This window comes from Ammospiza caudacuta, chromosome Z (assembly GCF_027887145.1).
Source record: "Ammospiza caudacuta isolate bAmmCau1 chromosome Z, bAmmCau1.pri, whole genome shotgun sequence".
Classification (NCBI taxonomy): Eukaryota; Metazoa; Chordata; class Aves; order Passeriformes; family Passerellidae; genus Ammospiza; species Ammospiza caudacuta.
This window is the reverse complement of record NC_080632.1, coordinates 31,765,004-31,784,232: the sequence shown is the minus strand read 5'-3', so window position 1 is coordinate 31,784,232 and position 19,229 is coordinate 31,765,004. Positions and strand designations below refer to the sequence as shown.

The 19,229-nt window shown below is 41.5% G+C and overlaps 1 protein-coding gene across 1 annotated transcript in view; it reads right to left on the bottom strand.

Annotated features, from left to right (window-relative positions):
* FRMD3 (FERM domain containing 3) overlaps positions 1-19,229 on the bottom strand; it is a 129,854-nt gene extending 110,625 nt beyond the window's left edge. The window contains exon 1 of the mRNA XM_058823431.1: positions 19,131-19,229. Within this exon, the coding sequence (XP_058679414.1) occupies positions 19,131-19,229 (99 nt within the window). The remainder of the gene's footprint in view (positions 1-19,130) is intronic.

The following is a 19,229-nucleotide window of genomic DNA, read 5'->3' as shown; positions in this document are numbered from 1 at the left end:
CACTTATTAATTGCAAATGGCATTCCACTGCTAAGCTTCCAGAGATTTAATACCTTCTTGTAAGCACACCTAATACACAGCCAGCTTCACAGCCCATGCATCCTTGGCCTGTCAAGGAACACTTTTAAAAACCTCTTTCTTATTCAGTTAATTTTGAAGTATGACAAAGCTCATGCTCTCATAACACACATCTACTTTGTTTCCTAAAATTATATTCTTACTACAAATAATCATTATTCATCCTAACTTCTAAGCACATTAAATTATAATAAATGAAGATATTATTTCATTATTGTTATTATGTGACTACATTATCCCAATATCATATCCTCTAGCCTGCCAAATGCCATTCTGCTCCACTGGTATCTTTCAAAAAAAATCACAGAAAGATTTTTTTCCATGGTCTCCTGCCTCAGCATATTCCTTTATGTAGTCAAAGTCCCTGGTTCTCATGGGGAACATCAGCCACTTTAATGTCTGTGATAGGAACAACACAGCAAAGCACAAACAATCTAAGTGGTAGCATTGTCGAAAGCATTGATGACAACTTTCTGCTACTGGTGATGGAAGGGCCAACCTGAAAAGCTGGGCTGCTGGACCTTAAACTATATAATAAGGAAGGTCTGGTTGCAGATGTGAAGGCTGTGGCAATCTTCATTACAGTGACCATAAGATCATGGAATTCTGTATTGCTTGAGGAGGAAGCAGCCCTGGGCTTCAGGAGAGTTAACTTCAGTCTCTTCAGGGAACTTCTTTGAAGAATTTCACACGAACATGCTCTGCAGTGAGCAGGATCCTAGAGTATTCAACAATCACTTCATCTAGGCTCAAGACCAGTGCATGATCAGCAAGGAATTCCTGTCAAAATCCAAACATAGGCAGGAGATTTAAAGGAGGTGAAAACAGGGACAGGTCACCTGGGCCGATTACTGTGATGTTGTCAGAATGTAAAAATGCTACAAGGAGGGCCAAGGCCCATTTGGAATTAATCCGGCCAAGAACATCCAGGATAACAAGAAGGGCTTTTTCCAATACATCAAGAACAAAAAGGAAAGTGTGAGCCTTTTTCTGTGAGGAACAGGAGCCATTGCAACAGAGGCTGCAGAGAAAGCAGAGGTACTGAATGCCACCTTGGCTTCAGTCCTCACTGACAAGACCAGCCTTCAGGAATGCCTGACCCAGGAACAAGGTCTGGAGGAAGAAAGACTTTCCTTTTGTTGAGGAAGATTGGCTTAGAGATTGCTTAGGTAAACATGATCTCCACAAGTCCATGGGCCCCAATGGGAGTGATGGGAGTCCCACAAATGCTTGAGGGAGCTGGCAGACACTGTAGCTGGGCTATTCACAATCACTGAAAAATCATGGTGATCAGGAGAGGTGCCTGAGGGCTGAAAGAAAGCAAACATCACTTTGGTCTTCAAAATGGGCAGAAAGGGGGATCCAGGGACCCACTGGACAGTCAGCTTCACCTCAGTCCCTGGAAAGTTGATGGTATGGCTCATCCTGGATACCATCACTGGACATGTGAAAGACAAGAAGGTAATAGGGAGTACTGAGCATGGATTAACCAAAAGGAAGTCATGCTTAACCAAACTGATTACCTTCTACAATGGGACTGTTGGCTGGATGAGGGGACAGTGGTGAATGTTGTGTACCTGAACTTCAGCAAGGCTCTGGGTACCATGATACCATAAAGGCAGAGTCAGGAATACCATCTTGACGAGTGGATGTGGATTGAGAACCGGCTGTTTGGCAGATCCCAGAAGGTGACACAGTGACAGTGAGCAGGGTCTAGTTGGAGGCCTGTCACAAGTGGTGTCCCCAAGGTTCAATGATTTGGACAGAGACAGAGGCCTCCTCAGCAGGTCACTGACAGCACAACTCTGGGAGCAGACACCAGTACCCCAGAGTGCAGCCTTGACAGGGTGGAGAGATAGGCAGAGAAGAACTGTCGGAAATTTGACAAGAGCAAATGCAGGGTCCTGCACTGAAGAAAAATAAGCCCTGACACCAGCTGGAAAGCAGCTCTGAGGAGAAGGGCCTGGGGTTCCTGGTGTTCTGAACCATGAGCCAGCAGTGTGCCCTGGTATCCAAGAAGGCCAATGGTGTCCTGGGGTGGATTGGCAAGAACATTGCCAGCAGGGTGGGGGAGGTGATCCTGTGATCCTTCCACTCTGCTCAGCCCTGGTGAGGCACATCTGGAGTGCTCTGTCCAGTTCCGGCTCCTCAGTGCCAGAGAGACATGGAGGTCCTGAAGTAAGTTCAGTGGAGGCCATAAATGTGGTTATCTACAGATAACCTTCACCCCCTGTTCCCTGTTGTAGCTCAGCCTATCAGGTGCCCATCAGGACCCTCTCACTTTAGGCCTCCTTTTCTCCTTCCTCATGAGTGAGAGAGGATAACAATCACATATTCTTCTTAGCTCCCACATTTTTTAGACTTCCAAAACAAGGAGCTGCATTTCCTTCCAGGTCAGACCTTTTGCAGAAAAAAACTGAATGCAAAACATTTCATTATAATGTTCCAATCCCCTCTTTTCTTGGCAAAGATGGCAATATGCAGAGACCACCACACCACAGTGTCCTGGGTCATTTCTTCATCTACTGGTGCCCATCTAGGTAACAGTCTCAATTTAAGGACTTGGGCTCAGTACTCTGGCTCAGGGTAATAACTCAGTTGCATTTGATGATTCAATAACTCAGAAAGCAACACAGTTGCATTTGATGATTCAATAATTATTGCCTGCCTTTGTGAACACTGTCCAACCGAACTTATTAGCATGTATTGGCAAAATACATGTTATTACATACATACAGACTGCAATGTTCTCCCTCCCATTTGTCATGAACCAAGACCACATACAGATTCAAGTACAATTTCTCATCTAAATGGCAGCAAGCTATTTTATTTATATGTGTAATATACTATTCCACTCTGTCTGTGTCCTTAGACATGACAAGGAAATGCATCTTACTTTGTGTTTGCATAGCAAAATGGGGTCCTTATCCATGCCTTAGGCTCTGTGGCACTATTGTGATAATGTGATAATGCAGTAAACACTGCTGTCACTGCCCACGGAAATGCACTCCACATGTTTCATTCTGTTTTAAGCTGTCATTTGCATGTTGGCCCTCAGCTTCTTGCATTCATTAGATAGACAGAGACAACTGAAGCATGAGTGCTAGTTGTCTGGTGTGGCTTTTTTATATTACAGAAATGAAATAACAGATATTCTTAACGAAAGTTGCTAAAACTTTCACAACATACATTTTTAGTTAAAAATGGCAAATCCTGCAAAAATAAAATTGTAACATCTTAGAGAAAACAAATTACTAGTATGGAGGAAAATTATTATCTGCCCCTTTTGCAAAAAAGAAGAAAAGGGTGACTGATAATCTGTGACAATTCTGGCACTGAGGAACTTTGGACTCTGAAAGAACATGATTCTGCTTTCACCAAATTATAAGCCCCTGAGAGGCTTAGGGTGTGATCTCTGGAAATTCTGAATGCTACCTGTACTGTGCTCTCCGTTTGTATTCCCAAATGGTTGTCTTGTAAACAATATCGGAAAATAGAGTGCTTCAGATGATCTGGTGTGCCTGAGGTCTGGCAGTCACACTGCTGTACACAAGGTCATAGCTTGTGAGAATGGCAAAGATACAGGAAAGCTTAACGCTCAACATTCCCTGGGGACACAATATCTACCCCACACAGCATAAAAGCAACTTTTTCTATTAAACCCCACCAGCTCTGGAGCAGTGACAGTGTAGAAACAGCCTGCATGTCTACTTCTCTCCTGAGCGCTTCAGGGGGACACAGTGACCTTGCAAACCTGGGGTATTACAGAGACACTGTGATCAATGGAAGCTTCATCCCTTGTCTCTGCAAAAGGGGAGAGGCTCAGAAGGCAGACCACAAATAAGAATGGTAACTCATTTTTCCACACTACCCATAGCAAAGTACATTTTGATTCATGAGCTCTGCAGAAGACAAGTTCCAGTGCAGTGCAAAACACTCTATCCCACACAGTAACCTGAGGAACTAAATGTTTCTTTTGAAATACAAATCTCAGACAGCATATTCCCACATGAATGTATTCACATGTATAGAGGGCAGAGCATTCTATCTCAGATTTTTGAATTTTATTTCTTGCAGAACTGAGAAAGTGATCCAAATTAAACAGCCATTACAGCCTCTCTCTCAATAGCAGATTTTATCCTTGAAACCTCCTTTAGTCCTTAAAATCTACACCTAGATTTTAGGGGATGAATAGTCCCACTGAAACCATAAAATTTCCTTTTAATAAGTATAGGAAATAAAGTATAGGAAATAAAGTATCCTTTATTTCCCTGAGGGACCGGACGGCCTCAGTCAGCCCATTTCCCAGGCACAGCCCTGGCAATGACCCTGGGTAAATGCAGCCCCACTTTAGGCATTCTGCAATCTCATCTTGTAAGCCCATAAAACTGAGCTCAAATACTGCCCAGTCTGGCTAAGCATTCCTATTGCACATATCTAGTTTTTCACCAACTACTGCTGTGTCCTAAATGCCAAATGCTTCATCAAATCTCCAGACCAAGACCAAGGCAGATGGAAAGCAACAGGCTTTTTGTACTCCACACACTCTCATACCCTTTCAGGGATAAAAGCAGTCACTCAACATACAACTTCACCATTATATCTGGCAACATTTTACTAATTGCCTCACTGTCAGGGAACTCTTGCAGAATTTTCTTTATCAAATTCTCACACCAGCTAAGCCAGAGGATGTGCCCAGTGCGCAAGAGTCAGAGTTGTAAACACTTTTCATTTACTTAACAGAAAGCATGTTCCATGCCAAATCTGTAGCTGTAGCCCACATCCCTTTTGTAGCCTTCAACATTTCTAGTCTCCCTATACATTGAATGAAATTTGACTACTAGCATATGCTCTTTTACATTTGGGCCACTAATAAGGTGAAGGATGTCATCAATATTACAGCAGATCTGGCACTGGTTAAAGCAAATCTGTGTAGATGAAGGAACAATCATTAAGGCTTTACGGACATACTTTCCTCCAGAGTGTCTAAAATCCTCCCCACATGCCCTCAAGTGCTGGAGTTCATTTTGATCTCTGATGTAGCTGAAAGATGTGCAAAAGCAGGCACAACATCAATCACAGATTAAGTGCTTGAGAGGGCACTGTTTCGTTTATTCCAGTGAGTGCATAAAATATCTGGCATTCATGAATTGTGTCAGAATGGTGTTTACTTTGGACAGAAATATACAATTATCATGTTCATAAAGCAGAAACCCTTCTCTCAGCAAGACAACTCATGATATTTCTGCAAAGAAATACTGCTACAAGAATCCCACTGAACCTTTGGGAGGACAGTACTTTCCCTTTTATTTCCCTTCTTTCTTAAGCATATATTTAGCTGATCTATTTCAGGAATGCAAGGGCAAATCTTCACTGTTCAAAATGAGAAAAACAATATCCTGTAGAAGCAGATTCAACTTTAATTACAAAACAATATCAAATTTGTACAGACACAATTGGGAAACAGAATTTGTTAAACTGGCTTCCCCATGGATTCATAATCTTCCTGTACCATCCAGTCTGCAGGATAAAACTCAGAATCCTCCTCCAGCAAACGTTTGGGTTACTGCGTAAGCAGGAAATCCTCTGGAGACAGGGAAGGCAGAGGGAGGTTAGAAAATGCAATTTCTTCTGCATCTCTCAGAGAAGTGCCAAACATTATGTAGGGCACAAACCAGCTCTGCATGTTCACCACAATCATAGCTCTTCTTGTCTTCTTTGAGTACTGCAAAGTCAGTGAGTCGGGAATTTCAGGATGAATTTACATGTCACTGTGCATACCTGCTTGTTCTTTAAAAAAACAGAAACTAGGAGAGCAGTTTAAAATACACTTTGATGCAGTGAACAGAACAAAGAAGTTCTTTTCTCAACAGATTATCTCAGAGACCGAGTGTGAAAACACAGAGTTTTGCTTCAAGGGAAATAGGTTAATATAAATTATTATATTAATAATTTATACTGAGACAGGCAGCAGAGGAACCTCAGAGCTGTCTCTGAGGCCGGAGAAGACATCACCAGCAAAACCAATAACCTGCTTGGGAATGAAGAATAACACATTACTTCTTGGGCCACACCTGTCAACACCTGGTAGAATTTTAATTGTTCTTGGAATACCACCAAAATACAACTTGGCTAGGCACAAGGACATCAAAATAATTTTTAGAAATTGGTGCCCTCAAAATTACCAAAAGCTCCTCCTGCAAAGGGTGGGGAGAAGAAGAAAGAAGGCAAAGGCAACTAAATCCACATCTGCATCTTCCCCGTAGTTTTCCAAACAATAAAAGACAAAGCTTTTAAAAACAGGCTAATAGAAACACATCAAAAGCAAGTTCTTCCATTATCAGAATGCAGAATATTTACGGAAGATCTAAAAGGAAAATACAACTTTTCTGAAAGGTTTTGGATTACAATGGTAGTTCTGACCACAAAGAAACAAGAGCATTCACAGAGCAAAAATAGAACAGTGATAAAGCAGATGTTGGAGCTTTTCAGGACATTCAGTTTGTGCCTATTTTTTCAGAACAGAGGTATCCACTGAACTACTTATGACTCATGAAAGAAAACTATGTACCATATCCTGGACATGGTGTGTAAATAAATTCTAGAGTGAACATGTGTACACACACAAGAAAGAAACATTAAAATATGTGAATATTCATATCAAATAATATATCAGCAGTGCTGACTTATTACAGGAAGGATAGGAGGTATAGTTATCAAAAATTACTTGTTTTCTCATGCTTTGTGAAAGCAACTGCAGGACCTAGAAATATTTCCACTATTTCTGAACAACCTTGGTATCATTCAGGATTTCACATGACAGTGCAAATAAAAAGAATGGGCAAAAATCACTACTATAAATACTGTGAGTTTTTACCAGTAAGGTTTTTTTAAATCTCAATTTTAAAATGCATAAATACCATTACAGCTTTAGAAAGATATTTTAAAAATGTGATTGGGTTTGAGAGGCATCAGCAAGCAGACCATGAAAAATAAGATTTTTTTATTTTAAAATCAATTTAAATAAATTAAACTTGTCAGAATAACCTAGTTAATGAGCAAGAAGGTGTAGAAATTGAAGTTTTTAAGGTACAACGTAGTTGCTGCAAAACCTGGTTAATATAAAAGAATTGCAAAAAATCCCCATAGAGACAGTTAAGATATTATAAAGGCCTTACAACTGTACAGATTACTATAAGAAAATTATAGGGTGTGCACAAACACACACTACCCTATGCAGACAGTATGTTACAAGAGCAATAAAATATAACAAGGGAGTCAAGGTAATTCACAGAGCAAATAAATTCCAAAAGATTACTCTAACAAACAAGCCAACCAAATAAATAAAACAAAACAAAACAAAAACAAAATAAACAAAAAATCCCCCACCAAACAAAACAAGAACACCCAAAAAAAACCCCAGAAAACAATCTCTGTCCAAAATATTGCAAGGAACTTCTAGCCATCCCTGTCCAAAGACTAACTCCAGATCATTTTCATCATAACAATGATCCAAAAAGGTACTTTGGGGTGAAAAAAGCCAATAGGACACAAGTAAAAAATTATTTACAGAACCTATAACAATTCTTTAAATAGTCCCTGTGAAACAATTACAGGAATTACCAAACTGTGGAATTGTTTATCAACCAATCCGGGTTTCTGTTTCCAAGACAGTACAAAGACCTCCACTTCCAAACAAAAAGTAGAAATCACAGCCTGGAAGTGCCACAAAGAGAATCTGTGAAAAGGACTGAAAACAATCTGGTGGACTGAAGAAACAGGTAATGAAAAGAAGGTGTGAATGTCAAGTCAGACGCTGGCCTCAGAAATAGGGTCTGTGTCTATGCACAGATTTGGTGTCTTTACCCATTTCAGAGAAGGCAGTAATCTGGGAGTTGCTGAAAGGCAGGAGTTAGCAATCAAAACCACTGTGGCCACAGGGAAGAACTGTAATTCCTGCTTCCCCTTCCTCCCCAGTCCAACCCAGCCTCCTGCAGTTCTTCCTACACTCACAAGATGAATGAGCTCCAAGAGAGTCAGGAGAGAGCAAGTTATTTACACAAACCTAGCTGAAACAGAACTCATCCCTTGACACCTGAAAGTAAATGTGAATATAGAACAAGGAGGAGAATATATTAGATTAATAAAAATTACCTCAGTGGTTGTGATTGTAGATTTAAAATCTATGTGCTCTTTCACTGGAAAGACTTTCTACATAACAGAATGAAACAAAAGTACAGGTGCAAATGTTGGTAAGATGTAACCAATACTGCTGTCTTAGCATTTTATCACATAACAACAGAAATCTCTACATAACCAAAGTCTTGTTCTCTTCCCCACAAGCACAAAGGAGACAAGAGGGGTCTCTCTGTATATTAAAATAAAGTTGATTTCTGCCTCTGTCTCCTCTGTGGACACTAGCCTTGGGCAGGGTGATTTTCCTCATGCCCACATATACCAGCATCCTGCTACCAGAATTTCTCTTCTACAGCATTTTTCCACACTTAGGTTAAAACTCAGGCCAGCTGCATGAATTACTTCGTGAGATCTCATCATCACAATATGAATGAAGCATTCCTCCATTATGTTTTCACTGAAATTACACCATAAATTCTTCTGGGCAAGATACAAGCCTCTGATTCTCAAGAAAGTAAGAGGATGAAAATTGCTACCTCTTTGGTGCATATCATGCACACACAAAAAATAACCAGAACTGTACTGAAACTGTGTGGATTGGTAATTTTCCATTTTGATGTGCCACTCTTCTTGCTTTAATCCCACAAGCCAGCAACATGGTTTGGTTGGTTTGGGGACTGACAACTGCTCAACTCTTCTCTATTCTGGTGGCTGTTAAGTACCAATAGAGAGACCATATGAAAAAACTCCAGAAATCCTGGAAATGTGAGTGGATTCTCCAGTCAAAACAGAAAACCTCCCTGGATATGCACCTAGCAACTGGCAGGGGCTCCTCAAGCTGCTGGAGTGATTTTTTCTGAATGGCTGAATCTGCACACTGAATCACTCACAGCACCGTCTGTGAAAGCCTCTGCTGTTTCCTTCCCTTTCCAAGGATGGAGCTAAAGAAAACTCACACAGGGCAGGAGCAAGCAGGGTCAATGTGTGTGGTGCACTCCACCGACTTGCACACTGAATGTTTCAAGATAAATTCTTGAAGTCATTAAAGTTTAGGCTGGCACAGCACAGCTTCTAAGTTTAACTCATACCCCAGGTAACTGTCCCATCTAACACAAGAGTAGCTATCATCCTCTGACTGTGCAGTATTTATCTTTGTTTCTCAATTTTAAATTAATAAGGTGAATGTGAAAGATCTGCTGCCTGCCTTTTGTTCTGAAAAGCAAAACTAAATAGGATTAGAAATATGTTCTGTAGCATTTCTGTGCCATGCATAGCACTCCACTCCACTCTCATCTGCATTTTCGCAAGTACTCTTCAAATAAAGAAACAGCCATGTCTCATTTATCGCTCCTCTATAGGGCTTGGAGATTGTGTCCATAAAAATGAGAACAGAAAACCATTGACTGAAGTTGTGCAGAACACTTTTGTATTAGACTCTGTTTCTAAGAGCACTCAAGTGAAACAGCACACACATACACCCTCCACACTACCCAGGAAAATCAAGACTGCCATCACAGAACAGATTACAGGTACAAATCCAAGATTACAAATCCAAGATATGCAGATGTTTTGAAAGTATCTGCTAAAACCAGTGTGACTCCTGGTTTAGCCACCAAAAACCATTGAAGATCCTCTTCACAATTTTTCAGATTTTCCACTTAAAATGAAAGTGCCATGAACATAGCTACTATTTCACACAATTTAGTATCAAACTATAAAATACATCTTCAGTCATTTTAAAAAAATCTCCTTTTTTCTTTCTTTTTCTTCCTTTTTAAAAATGGAGATTGCATCTATACTAAGACTACTAAAACCCTCCAAGCATTTTAGAGTGTTGAAATCCACCACCCATGTCAGGCAAACTGCTAGGACACAACAGTACTGTTTCCCCAAATTAACATTCTTGCTGACTAGCTCCCAGGTAATGACTGGTAGATAGGAGAGTCCAGGAACCATTCCCAAAAATCAGTGCACATATAGACACTCTGTTTTGGAAACAAAAGTGTTTGACTAGTCTCTGCATCTGGAAAAAAAAGAAGTACACACCATTGCAGTCTGAACTTCATGCATCAATATCTTCACAATTTCACCTTATTTATGTTTAATAAATTATTATGTCCTGTTGTAAATTTTCTGACACTGTCTGGGTTTGGAACATGAGGGTATTGTGTGTTTGTTTTAATTTTGTAATACCATTTCTTTTTAGTTTTCTGTTATGTGAAAAATTGTGAAAAGTGGGCATACAGACTGATGGCATGAAAAAGGTTTTACATGAGGTTGTCAGAAGTTCCAAAGTTATCTTTGCAACATTGCCCTTTTACAGCAAATTTAAATATTATAACATCGAGAAAAAATTGGTCAGATGGAAATCATCTTGGTTTGTGTTCTTTAAGTACAGTTCTAATCAAAAGGGAGTTGCTATGGGGAAAATATCATTGTGAGATAATGTATTTGAAAGGAGCAAAATTTGTCTTCAATACAAATAATTTACTTCTTCCTGGGGTTCAAGTAAACAAGGGAAAAATAACGGCATTTTTAATGAAGGTGTTGACTCACTTAACATATTTTCCAAAGGGAGCATTTAAGAGCAATGATTTTGCAGCCACTTAATTCTTATGTATCTTACTGCAATTATTTTGAATCATCAGATTTCCAACTATTGCAGGAGTTATTTCCATTTGTGAACACTTCTGCTGAAAAAGAACTGAAGGTATACCGCCCTTTACCTTCTCATTTCTGACTGTGAACAGCCTTGAGAAATTTTATATGTTTTCTAACCATATATGGATTGATATGATACATTTCCTATCAAGTCTCCAGAGGGGAAACTTTTCCTCTAAATATAACAGTACTAGATCATCAGTGTGTATTCCCCATAAGCAGCAGCCACAAATATGATGATTACTGCTCACACTCGGCTTACAACTGCCATAGAACAACGCTGGTCTTGAAATGGTAAGCACACTGAAACGGCCAGAGGTGGTTGTCAACACACCTCCACCAAAAACGTGTTAGACCCTGAAAAGAGGAAAAGAGAAGCACTTTTAGGAATTGAATGCCTGTAGCTGAGAAAGATAACATAAACTGACAGAGGAGAAGTGAAAAAAGAAAAGTGAGATGTTGCTTGAAAAGTGTGATATTATTGTTGTTATTATGGTTATCGTAATCATTATTACAATAATTATTGTTATTTCATGCCAGAAAGAAGACTTAATATTAAATTGCTGAATTATTAACACTGTGTTTTCACTATCAGACAAGGAATTAAAAACACAGTGAAAAGAAGGAACAAAAATGTGACTTGTAAGGTCTAGAATGGGTCTGTCAGAAAACAAGGCTAGGGAGAAAAATGAGCAGTATTTAAGCAATCAAAAATAAAGGAACAGACAAGAAAACTAAACTAAAGGAAGAGCTCTAAGGAGATATATTCCATATGCAGCAGGGAAAGGCACAGCCAAAGTCGTATGCTGACAGCTTGACTTTAACAGGACAAGGAGAGAAGGATTATCTGGACGTTATGAACATTGCCAACAGGTTGACATTATTCCCTCACTAGGGAATGGAGGGGAAGTGCAAAAAGAGAGAGAGAATGACAAGAAGATGGAGAGCCATCTCAGTATGTTTGATTTAATAAGCCAAAATACTCAGAAGAATAAGAACCTGTGCTACAGAAAACAAGTATTTTATCACAGAGATAATTACTTTCCAGTCTTCCAACCCACCTGGTTGTTTTTGAGGAGGAAGAGAAAAATCAGCTGTGATTTTTCCCATTCTTTAACCTAAGTGTTTAGAACTTGAGTTTTTAATATAATATCTGTTACAGGGGACCAGTGAAAACCATTCAGACTCTCTCTCACCTTGCCATAGGAAAGGCATTAATATCTCCTTTTCTTAAAGCTCAAAGTTCAGGAGCATTGATACACACTGTAAAATAATTTCTAACCTCTACAGGAAATCCAAGCTAGAAAAATACAACCAAAACATGAAAATACATTACTTCCTTACAAATTAATTATTTTGGCTACTTAATTCTGCCATATTATTTCTTCTTGGCTGCCTCATCTATTCAATCTGTATCAGTGCACCGAAGATGCTTATGTAGACTAGGGCGTCTCAAGGTACAAGAAAACCTTGGGGTGAGGTGCAAAAAGCCCTTTCAAATCAAAAAAGCGCATGAAGTTCCTGCAAAGCATTCTGTATCTCACAGGAGCCACTTTTCTACACACAGGATCAAAATTATGATTTGCAGTTCACAGATATAAGCAGTGCTGCATTGTGCTTAAAGATTTTTCAATTGCCTTTTATTCTTACTTCAGCTCTACTTCTACTGTTCAGATGGTGTCCAAACATGCCTGACCATAATGAATTTAAAATCTTTATGCAAAGCTGAAAGAAAATGAAAGGAGGGTAAAAGTGAAAAGACTATACTTTATACTAAGTTACTTATCACCTAAATTGTTTCTTTTTACTGAAACACACCTTCATCTTAACCATGGACTGGGTAAGTCTTCAAGTACAGATTCCCTTATTTACTAGCAATCAAAATATGAATTGCAATGTCAATCACAACACAAAGTAAACAGGCAGTTAAAAATTAAAGGCAAGATTATGGTCTTAGGACAGGAAATTTTTAGATTTTGGTCATTAATCAGACGGCATGAGATTGTGGGGAAAAAAAAAATCATTAATAAGCTTTAGCCAACAATAAAGCTGTTCATCTGCAGTTTAGTATATGTTGGATAAATCCTGTATAAACCAGCTCTGTGAGTATTTTCACTTAAAAAATAGCGAGAGAGAACAACAGAGTTTATGAATTGTTAGTAATATGGCAATATTACACATAGGTATGCACCTTTTCTTTATCAGAGACAAGGAAACTAATGTTAAGCAAGTACCAAGTTTCAGGAACACATATTAAAACCTATCAAGAGAATTAATTTCTTATTTTTCAATGAAAAACTGCCAACACCCAAGTAATCTTCTAGCACCACACTCTCTTCCTGTTTCCTTTTCAGTCTTGGAAGAAGCTAAGAGCACATCTTTAAGAATTATTAATGTATAAAAACAAAAAACAAATTCCAACACATGCAATTACAACAGCAATAGCTTTAACCCATAGGCGTAGCTTCATCAGAGAGTGTTCTCATGAACAACTCTCACCAGGACTACCCCCGGTAACTGTACAATTAGAGGCTCAAACATGAAGACAGGAATACAAGCCCTAGTGAGCAGTTTCTAAAATGTGTCAACAGAACACAGAGAATAATTCTTCCTAACCTGCATCTCCATCCTTATCTCATCTTACTATTTTGAACCGCTGTAGTATCAATCCAGCAGCTCAAGGCACTTGCTGGTTACGCTTCTGACATCACTTACAGGATAAATATAAATTCACTAAGTCTCCTGCCTTCTGTCTACATAATCCCTTAACCTCTCCCTTCCCACAGCTATGATTTGCTGCCTTTTTCACATCTCTGGCCTCTCCACAATTTTCATTCTGCCTTCCCTTTTCATGCTGCCTTCCCTTTCCCACTTATTTTTTTTTAACTCATTGACATTCAGCATACCTTCACAGTGAGACTTGTGGTCACTGCTCTTTTACTTCACAGCCTGCTTCAGCATGTTGTTTTGGGGTTTACATTTTATTGAGGGATGGGAATTTTAAATAGTGTTATCTGGTTAGCAGATTTCTATTAAATTTAGCGTTTGGCTGTAAGACACAGACCAAGCAGATAATATTAATCAAGTAGACAACTTTTCAGTGATCAATGTGCTACAAAAAGAACTAGATGGAACAGTGTATGTCACATTTAAAAGAAAATTAGAAAAAAAAAAAAAGAGTCAAGCAAATAAATTATTAGCTGAAGTACAGGCAGCAGTATTCAAACTGCACAGAAGCTGCTCCCAAAATTAGATTAGCAAAGCACAAGACCATTCTACATTATTGAACTATCAGCAGCAGAAGGAAGTGAGCTTTCTCAGATTTTATCACCTTCATTTTAAATTCTGCAAAAAATGTTAAAAGGTCTAAGAACTGAACATGAGTAAATCAAAGATTTATTCTGCTATATTTTCTCCCTGATTCCTAAACCACTTTTTAAAAATAACATTTTCTCCTTGTTCAAATCTGGACACACATAGAAATTCAAGTTTTTTCTTTGAAGCAACAATCAAATCACTATTTAGATACAATTAAAAAAAAAACAGTATTGTAGCCAAACTATATTTTTGGGAATATCAAAACAGATTTCTGTATAGGAAAGGTCATTCAAAGCAAAACCTGTGACATTTAAAAGGCCCCATTACAACACAATTTTACACATGTGCTGGGGCACAAGAAGACCCAGTCATGCAGTATTTCTACAAATAAACACACAGATAACAAAGTTTATCTTTCAATAATAAGCTCCAAATGAGAGGAAAAGCTTCAGTCATGCCAAACTTATCTCCGGTTGCGCACAGCTGAACCTGAACATCTCAAGGAGTAAAGAAAACTTGAATTAAGGAGTGAGCGAGTGGCACGGGTTAAACCAAGACTTGGTCTAGGCCATTGCTACTAAAAGGCTAAATTGTTGCATTTAGTTATTGCTTGAAGTCAGCAAAACTGGAAGTTTTTACCCATTATGTCATTGAGTCAGAAGAGAACTGTCTCATTAATACCTCCAGAAAGGAGGTCTTCTTGCTGCTCCAGACTCATTTCCAATAGTTTTGAAGACCTGCTTCCCCCATTGCCCTCTTTCAAACCTTGGTTCTGTGCTTTATCAGGCAGGCTGCACAAGCAGGTGACCTCTTTCTCTTGTAAATGGAAACAGACAGTGGCCACTGGCCCTTCAGGCTGTTTTTCATAACCTCGCCATTTCAGCTGTGCCGCAGCCGCTTCACCGTACTGCTGCTATAAGACTGTCTGACTACAGGTTACAGAGACAAACAAAAAATCAAACAAACAAAAAAACCTTCACGTGGGAAAATAAACATCACCATAAGAATTAGTTAGGTGTTCCTCGGGTCCCAGCCCATTCTTGTGTCTGTCACCACATCATCTGTTTTGCAGTCACAAAGTCTGTCAGATGAGGAGGATGGCACATTGAGTCTCGACCTTTGAGATGCAAACCTAGCCTTGAGCAACTTGGTGACCCACATGGCAGCTGCACAGCTCGATAACTAGTTGGCTGGAGTCTAAAAATGCATGATTCATTTCTGATTCTCTGATTTTCCCCACACTGCACCATATGCTGTCACTAGACTATTTGCTAAAAAAATGTAATTTCCAAAAGCAAACTTTATTAGCTTGGTCGCCTGATGAAACACTACTTTAAAATAACTTTAATAATAAAAGAAACATGTATTTTCTTTTCCTACCTAAACACCAAAATTTACATAAGAAGGAAAAAAATACACACATGTGCATATGCAGCTTTTAAGTATATCTCCTCCTGCTTATTTTTCCTAAAACAAACACCCAGTGTTATAGACGAGTAACATACAATTCTTGTGGTGTATTTTGTAGAGCCAAAGATCTACAGTGCATCTGAAAATTAGCATACACCTCTGCCCAGAAGTGGTACCAGGTTCCTGTGATACTAATCTACATGTACAAGCCAACTGCTGGAAAGATATAATTGAAAAAGTAGGGTTTGGTAAAACTTGGTGTGCTAAACTGTATCAAATCATACCTATACACCTCATCATCTAGACTAGCTACATATCTCCCCTCCCTTTTCCCTGAACAGCAAGAATTTCAGTCATCACATTCCTTACTGCATCCTGTGTCCTTAGGAGACTCTGATGGCATTTCTCAGTGTTGTGGAATTAGGATTTCTTATCCTCTTAATGACCAAAACACAGCTGTCCAACATGTTCCAGCCAGCACAACCCTGGCATCTCTACTGTTAACCCAGCAGCACATCATCTGGGCCATTTTGTCCCAGTGAACATGCATCAATATGCACATATAGATCTAACTGGCATGTGGGAGTTCCTTTCATTAAAAAAAAAAAAATCAGTATTGCTAAAGCTCCTAGCAAGTTTTGTCCACACTATGAAGTTCAAATACAGGTCTGACAAAGAGACTAAAGACAAAAAGTTGAGTGGTTTGGGATTCATTAATTCATTCTAGTGTCTAAAAAGCTATGTGCACACAGAAGGATAAAGAAACAATCTGAGCTAGTCCGACATTTTAAATGCTTTTGTCAGTGTACAGACACAGGAAAACAAGTTCTAAATGAGATTATAACAGAATTCAATCTTCAGAATTATCCTTAGAAATCTAATAGTTAAAATATTTTCAACAGTGATTTTTCTCTTGCCTGCAGAATGAGCCACAGCAACACAATACCATACAACTTGTTCTGATCTCATTGCTCCACCTTGCCGAATACAACACCTAAAGTGTTAAAGTAACTATTTTTCTACTCTGTAGGCATTGAAGGGAATACTCTCAACATATGTAAATCTATTGAATACTTCAAGCCCAAAGAACTGTCATAACATTGTCTCAGAATCTGACCTTAAATTTATGATTGTTTAAAGAGACTAATTTTTAAAGGTGCCAAATAAGTTCTGCAAAACTTCCATTAACTTCAAGAAAAGACTCTGAAGGCCATGCTGCTTCTTACTCAATAAATCTTATAACCAGACTCTTCACTAATGAGAGCACTAGAATGATACACATACAAAATATTTTCTGTGATTTCTTGTTACTTCCAGGTCACACGCCGTTCAAGAGTAACTAGTAGGCAACCACGGACTGGGAGAGGAGTGCGTGTGGAGCAGCCTGCCAAAGGGCTCTGGGGTGCTGGTGGGCAGCAGCTCAGGGTGAGCCAGCAGTGTGCGCCCGGGCAGCCAGGAGGGCAAACCCCATCCCGGGGGGCAGCAGACACAGCATCACCAGCTGGGATTGGGATCATCCTGCTGGATTCAGCCCCGCTGCCCTCACCCTGAGTCCTGTGTGCAGGGCTGGGCCCCACGCTCTGACAAGGGTGGGAAGGAGGTCCTGGAATGGTCCGGAGGAGGACAACAGAGCTGGTGGAAGGGCTGGAAGGCACATCCTGTGAGGAGGGGCTGCGGGCTCTGGGTCTGTCTGGGCTGGAGAGAAGGAGGCTCAGGGGTGACCTCATTGCTCTGTACAGCTCCCTGGGCAGGGGACCTGGAGAGGGAATGCTGCTGAGTTCCTGGCATCCAGCAACATGGAACAGGAATGGCTCAAAGCTGCATCAGGAGGGGAGGTTCAGTCTGGATATCAGCAAACATTTGTTTACCAAGAGGATGGTCAAACACTAGAGCAGGCTTCCTGGAACTGATGCCTTAAAAAGAGACACTTGGGCAATGCCCTCGGTAACAGGCTCTATGTTCCGGTCAGCCCCAGAGAAGTCAGGCAATTGGACTAGGTGATTGTTTTAGGTCCTTTTCAACTGACTCTATTCTGTGTTAAATAACACTCTATTCTGTGTTAAATAGCTCTGTTAGAACTAACAAAAACATAGTTTGGTCCTGGCAAAAATGAAACTTGCATTTCATGGCACTTTTTCAGCCATGGAGTTTTTCAGCCATAATGGTCTTAGTATAAGATTACCAACTCGATTTAAAGATGTAGTTCTTTCTGTCAGAGAGACAGAAATACCAACTGTGAGTGACAACTTCCTAAAAGGCCACTCACATCTTCTGATCTGGATGCCAAGTTCATCTCTGTTATTCTGTGAACACTGTGGAAATTTCAGAGGGTAACTTGATTTTCATGCATGCCGTTAAATCTGTAAGAATCTCTAAGTCTTCCATAGTGTATCCAGAGTTACAGTTCCTGTCAGAACACCTGAAATACCCCTGCTTTCATGCATTACAAACATTGCTGCTACACCACAAAGGCACAGACTCCTCAGTGTTTGCATCTATCCTTAATACTTGAAGGAAGAAAGAGGGACTAAGTAATTAGGAAGAAGCACTTCGGCGAAGTTGTTTTTTGTTGGTTTTTTTTTTTCCCCCCAACCACACAGCAACTACTATCACTGAAAAGCCTGCTCCAAGTTATCTTTTGTCTTAGATGAAGAGGAAGAGGGGGCAGAGCTTCATTTTGAACTCTGCCCGCTATCTCGGTAACGGCGGCTCCCGACACCGCACGCCGTGGGCCTTGCTTCCAGGGCAGGGCTTTCCCGGTGTCGGAGAGCGAGTCCTCCCGCACATCGGCTCCGCAGCCTGCGCTGCCGTGCGGGCGCCCCGTTACCCCCGCGGGACGGGGATGTGGCCGCCGGGGTTTCCCTGCTCGCCCGGGCCACCGCAGCCCAGAGCGCTACTCCCGCCCGCGGGGACGCTGTGCCGGGAGCGCCGGAGCCCGACGGATCCCGCGGCTCCGGCAGCGGCCGGGCGGGCTCCGCGCCGTGCAGTGCATCGCCGTGGCGCAGCACCGGGAGCCGGCGGAGCAGCGGCGGAGCCGCCCCGCAGGTGCGCGGAGCCCCCGCCGACAACGGGGTGTGCGGGGAGCGGAGCTCCCGCCGCGGCCGCGCCGCGCCGCGCCGAGCCCAGCCCAGCCCAGCCCGGCCGAGCCCAGTCCAGCCGAGCCGAGCCCAGCCCAGCCCAGCCCAGCCCAGCCCAGTCCAGCCCAGCCGACACGAGCCCAAGCTGAGCCGAGCCGAGCCCAGCCCAGCCCAGTCCAGTCCAGCCCGGCCGAGCCCAGTCCAGCCCAGCCGACACGAGCCCGAGCCGAGCCGAGCCCAGCCCAGCCCAGCCCAGCCCAGCCCAGTCCAGCCCAGCCGACACGAGCCCAAGCTGAGCCGAGCCGAGCCCAGCCCAGCCCAGTCCAGTCCAGCCCGGCCGAGCCCAGCCCAGCCCAGCCCAGCCGAACCCAGCCGAGCCCGGGCCCTGCGCCCCCCGAGCCGCCGCCCCCCGAGCCGCCCCGCCGCCGCCGCCCCTTTCCGCGCCGGCACCTGGATGTGGCAGGAGATCTCGGAGTCGTCCAGCAGCCGCACGGTGCATTTCATCTCCGCGCTCAGCGACCTGATGCTGGAGCTCCGGAACCGGATCAT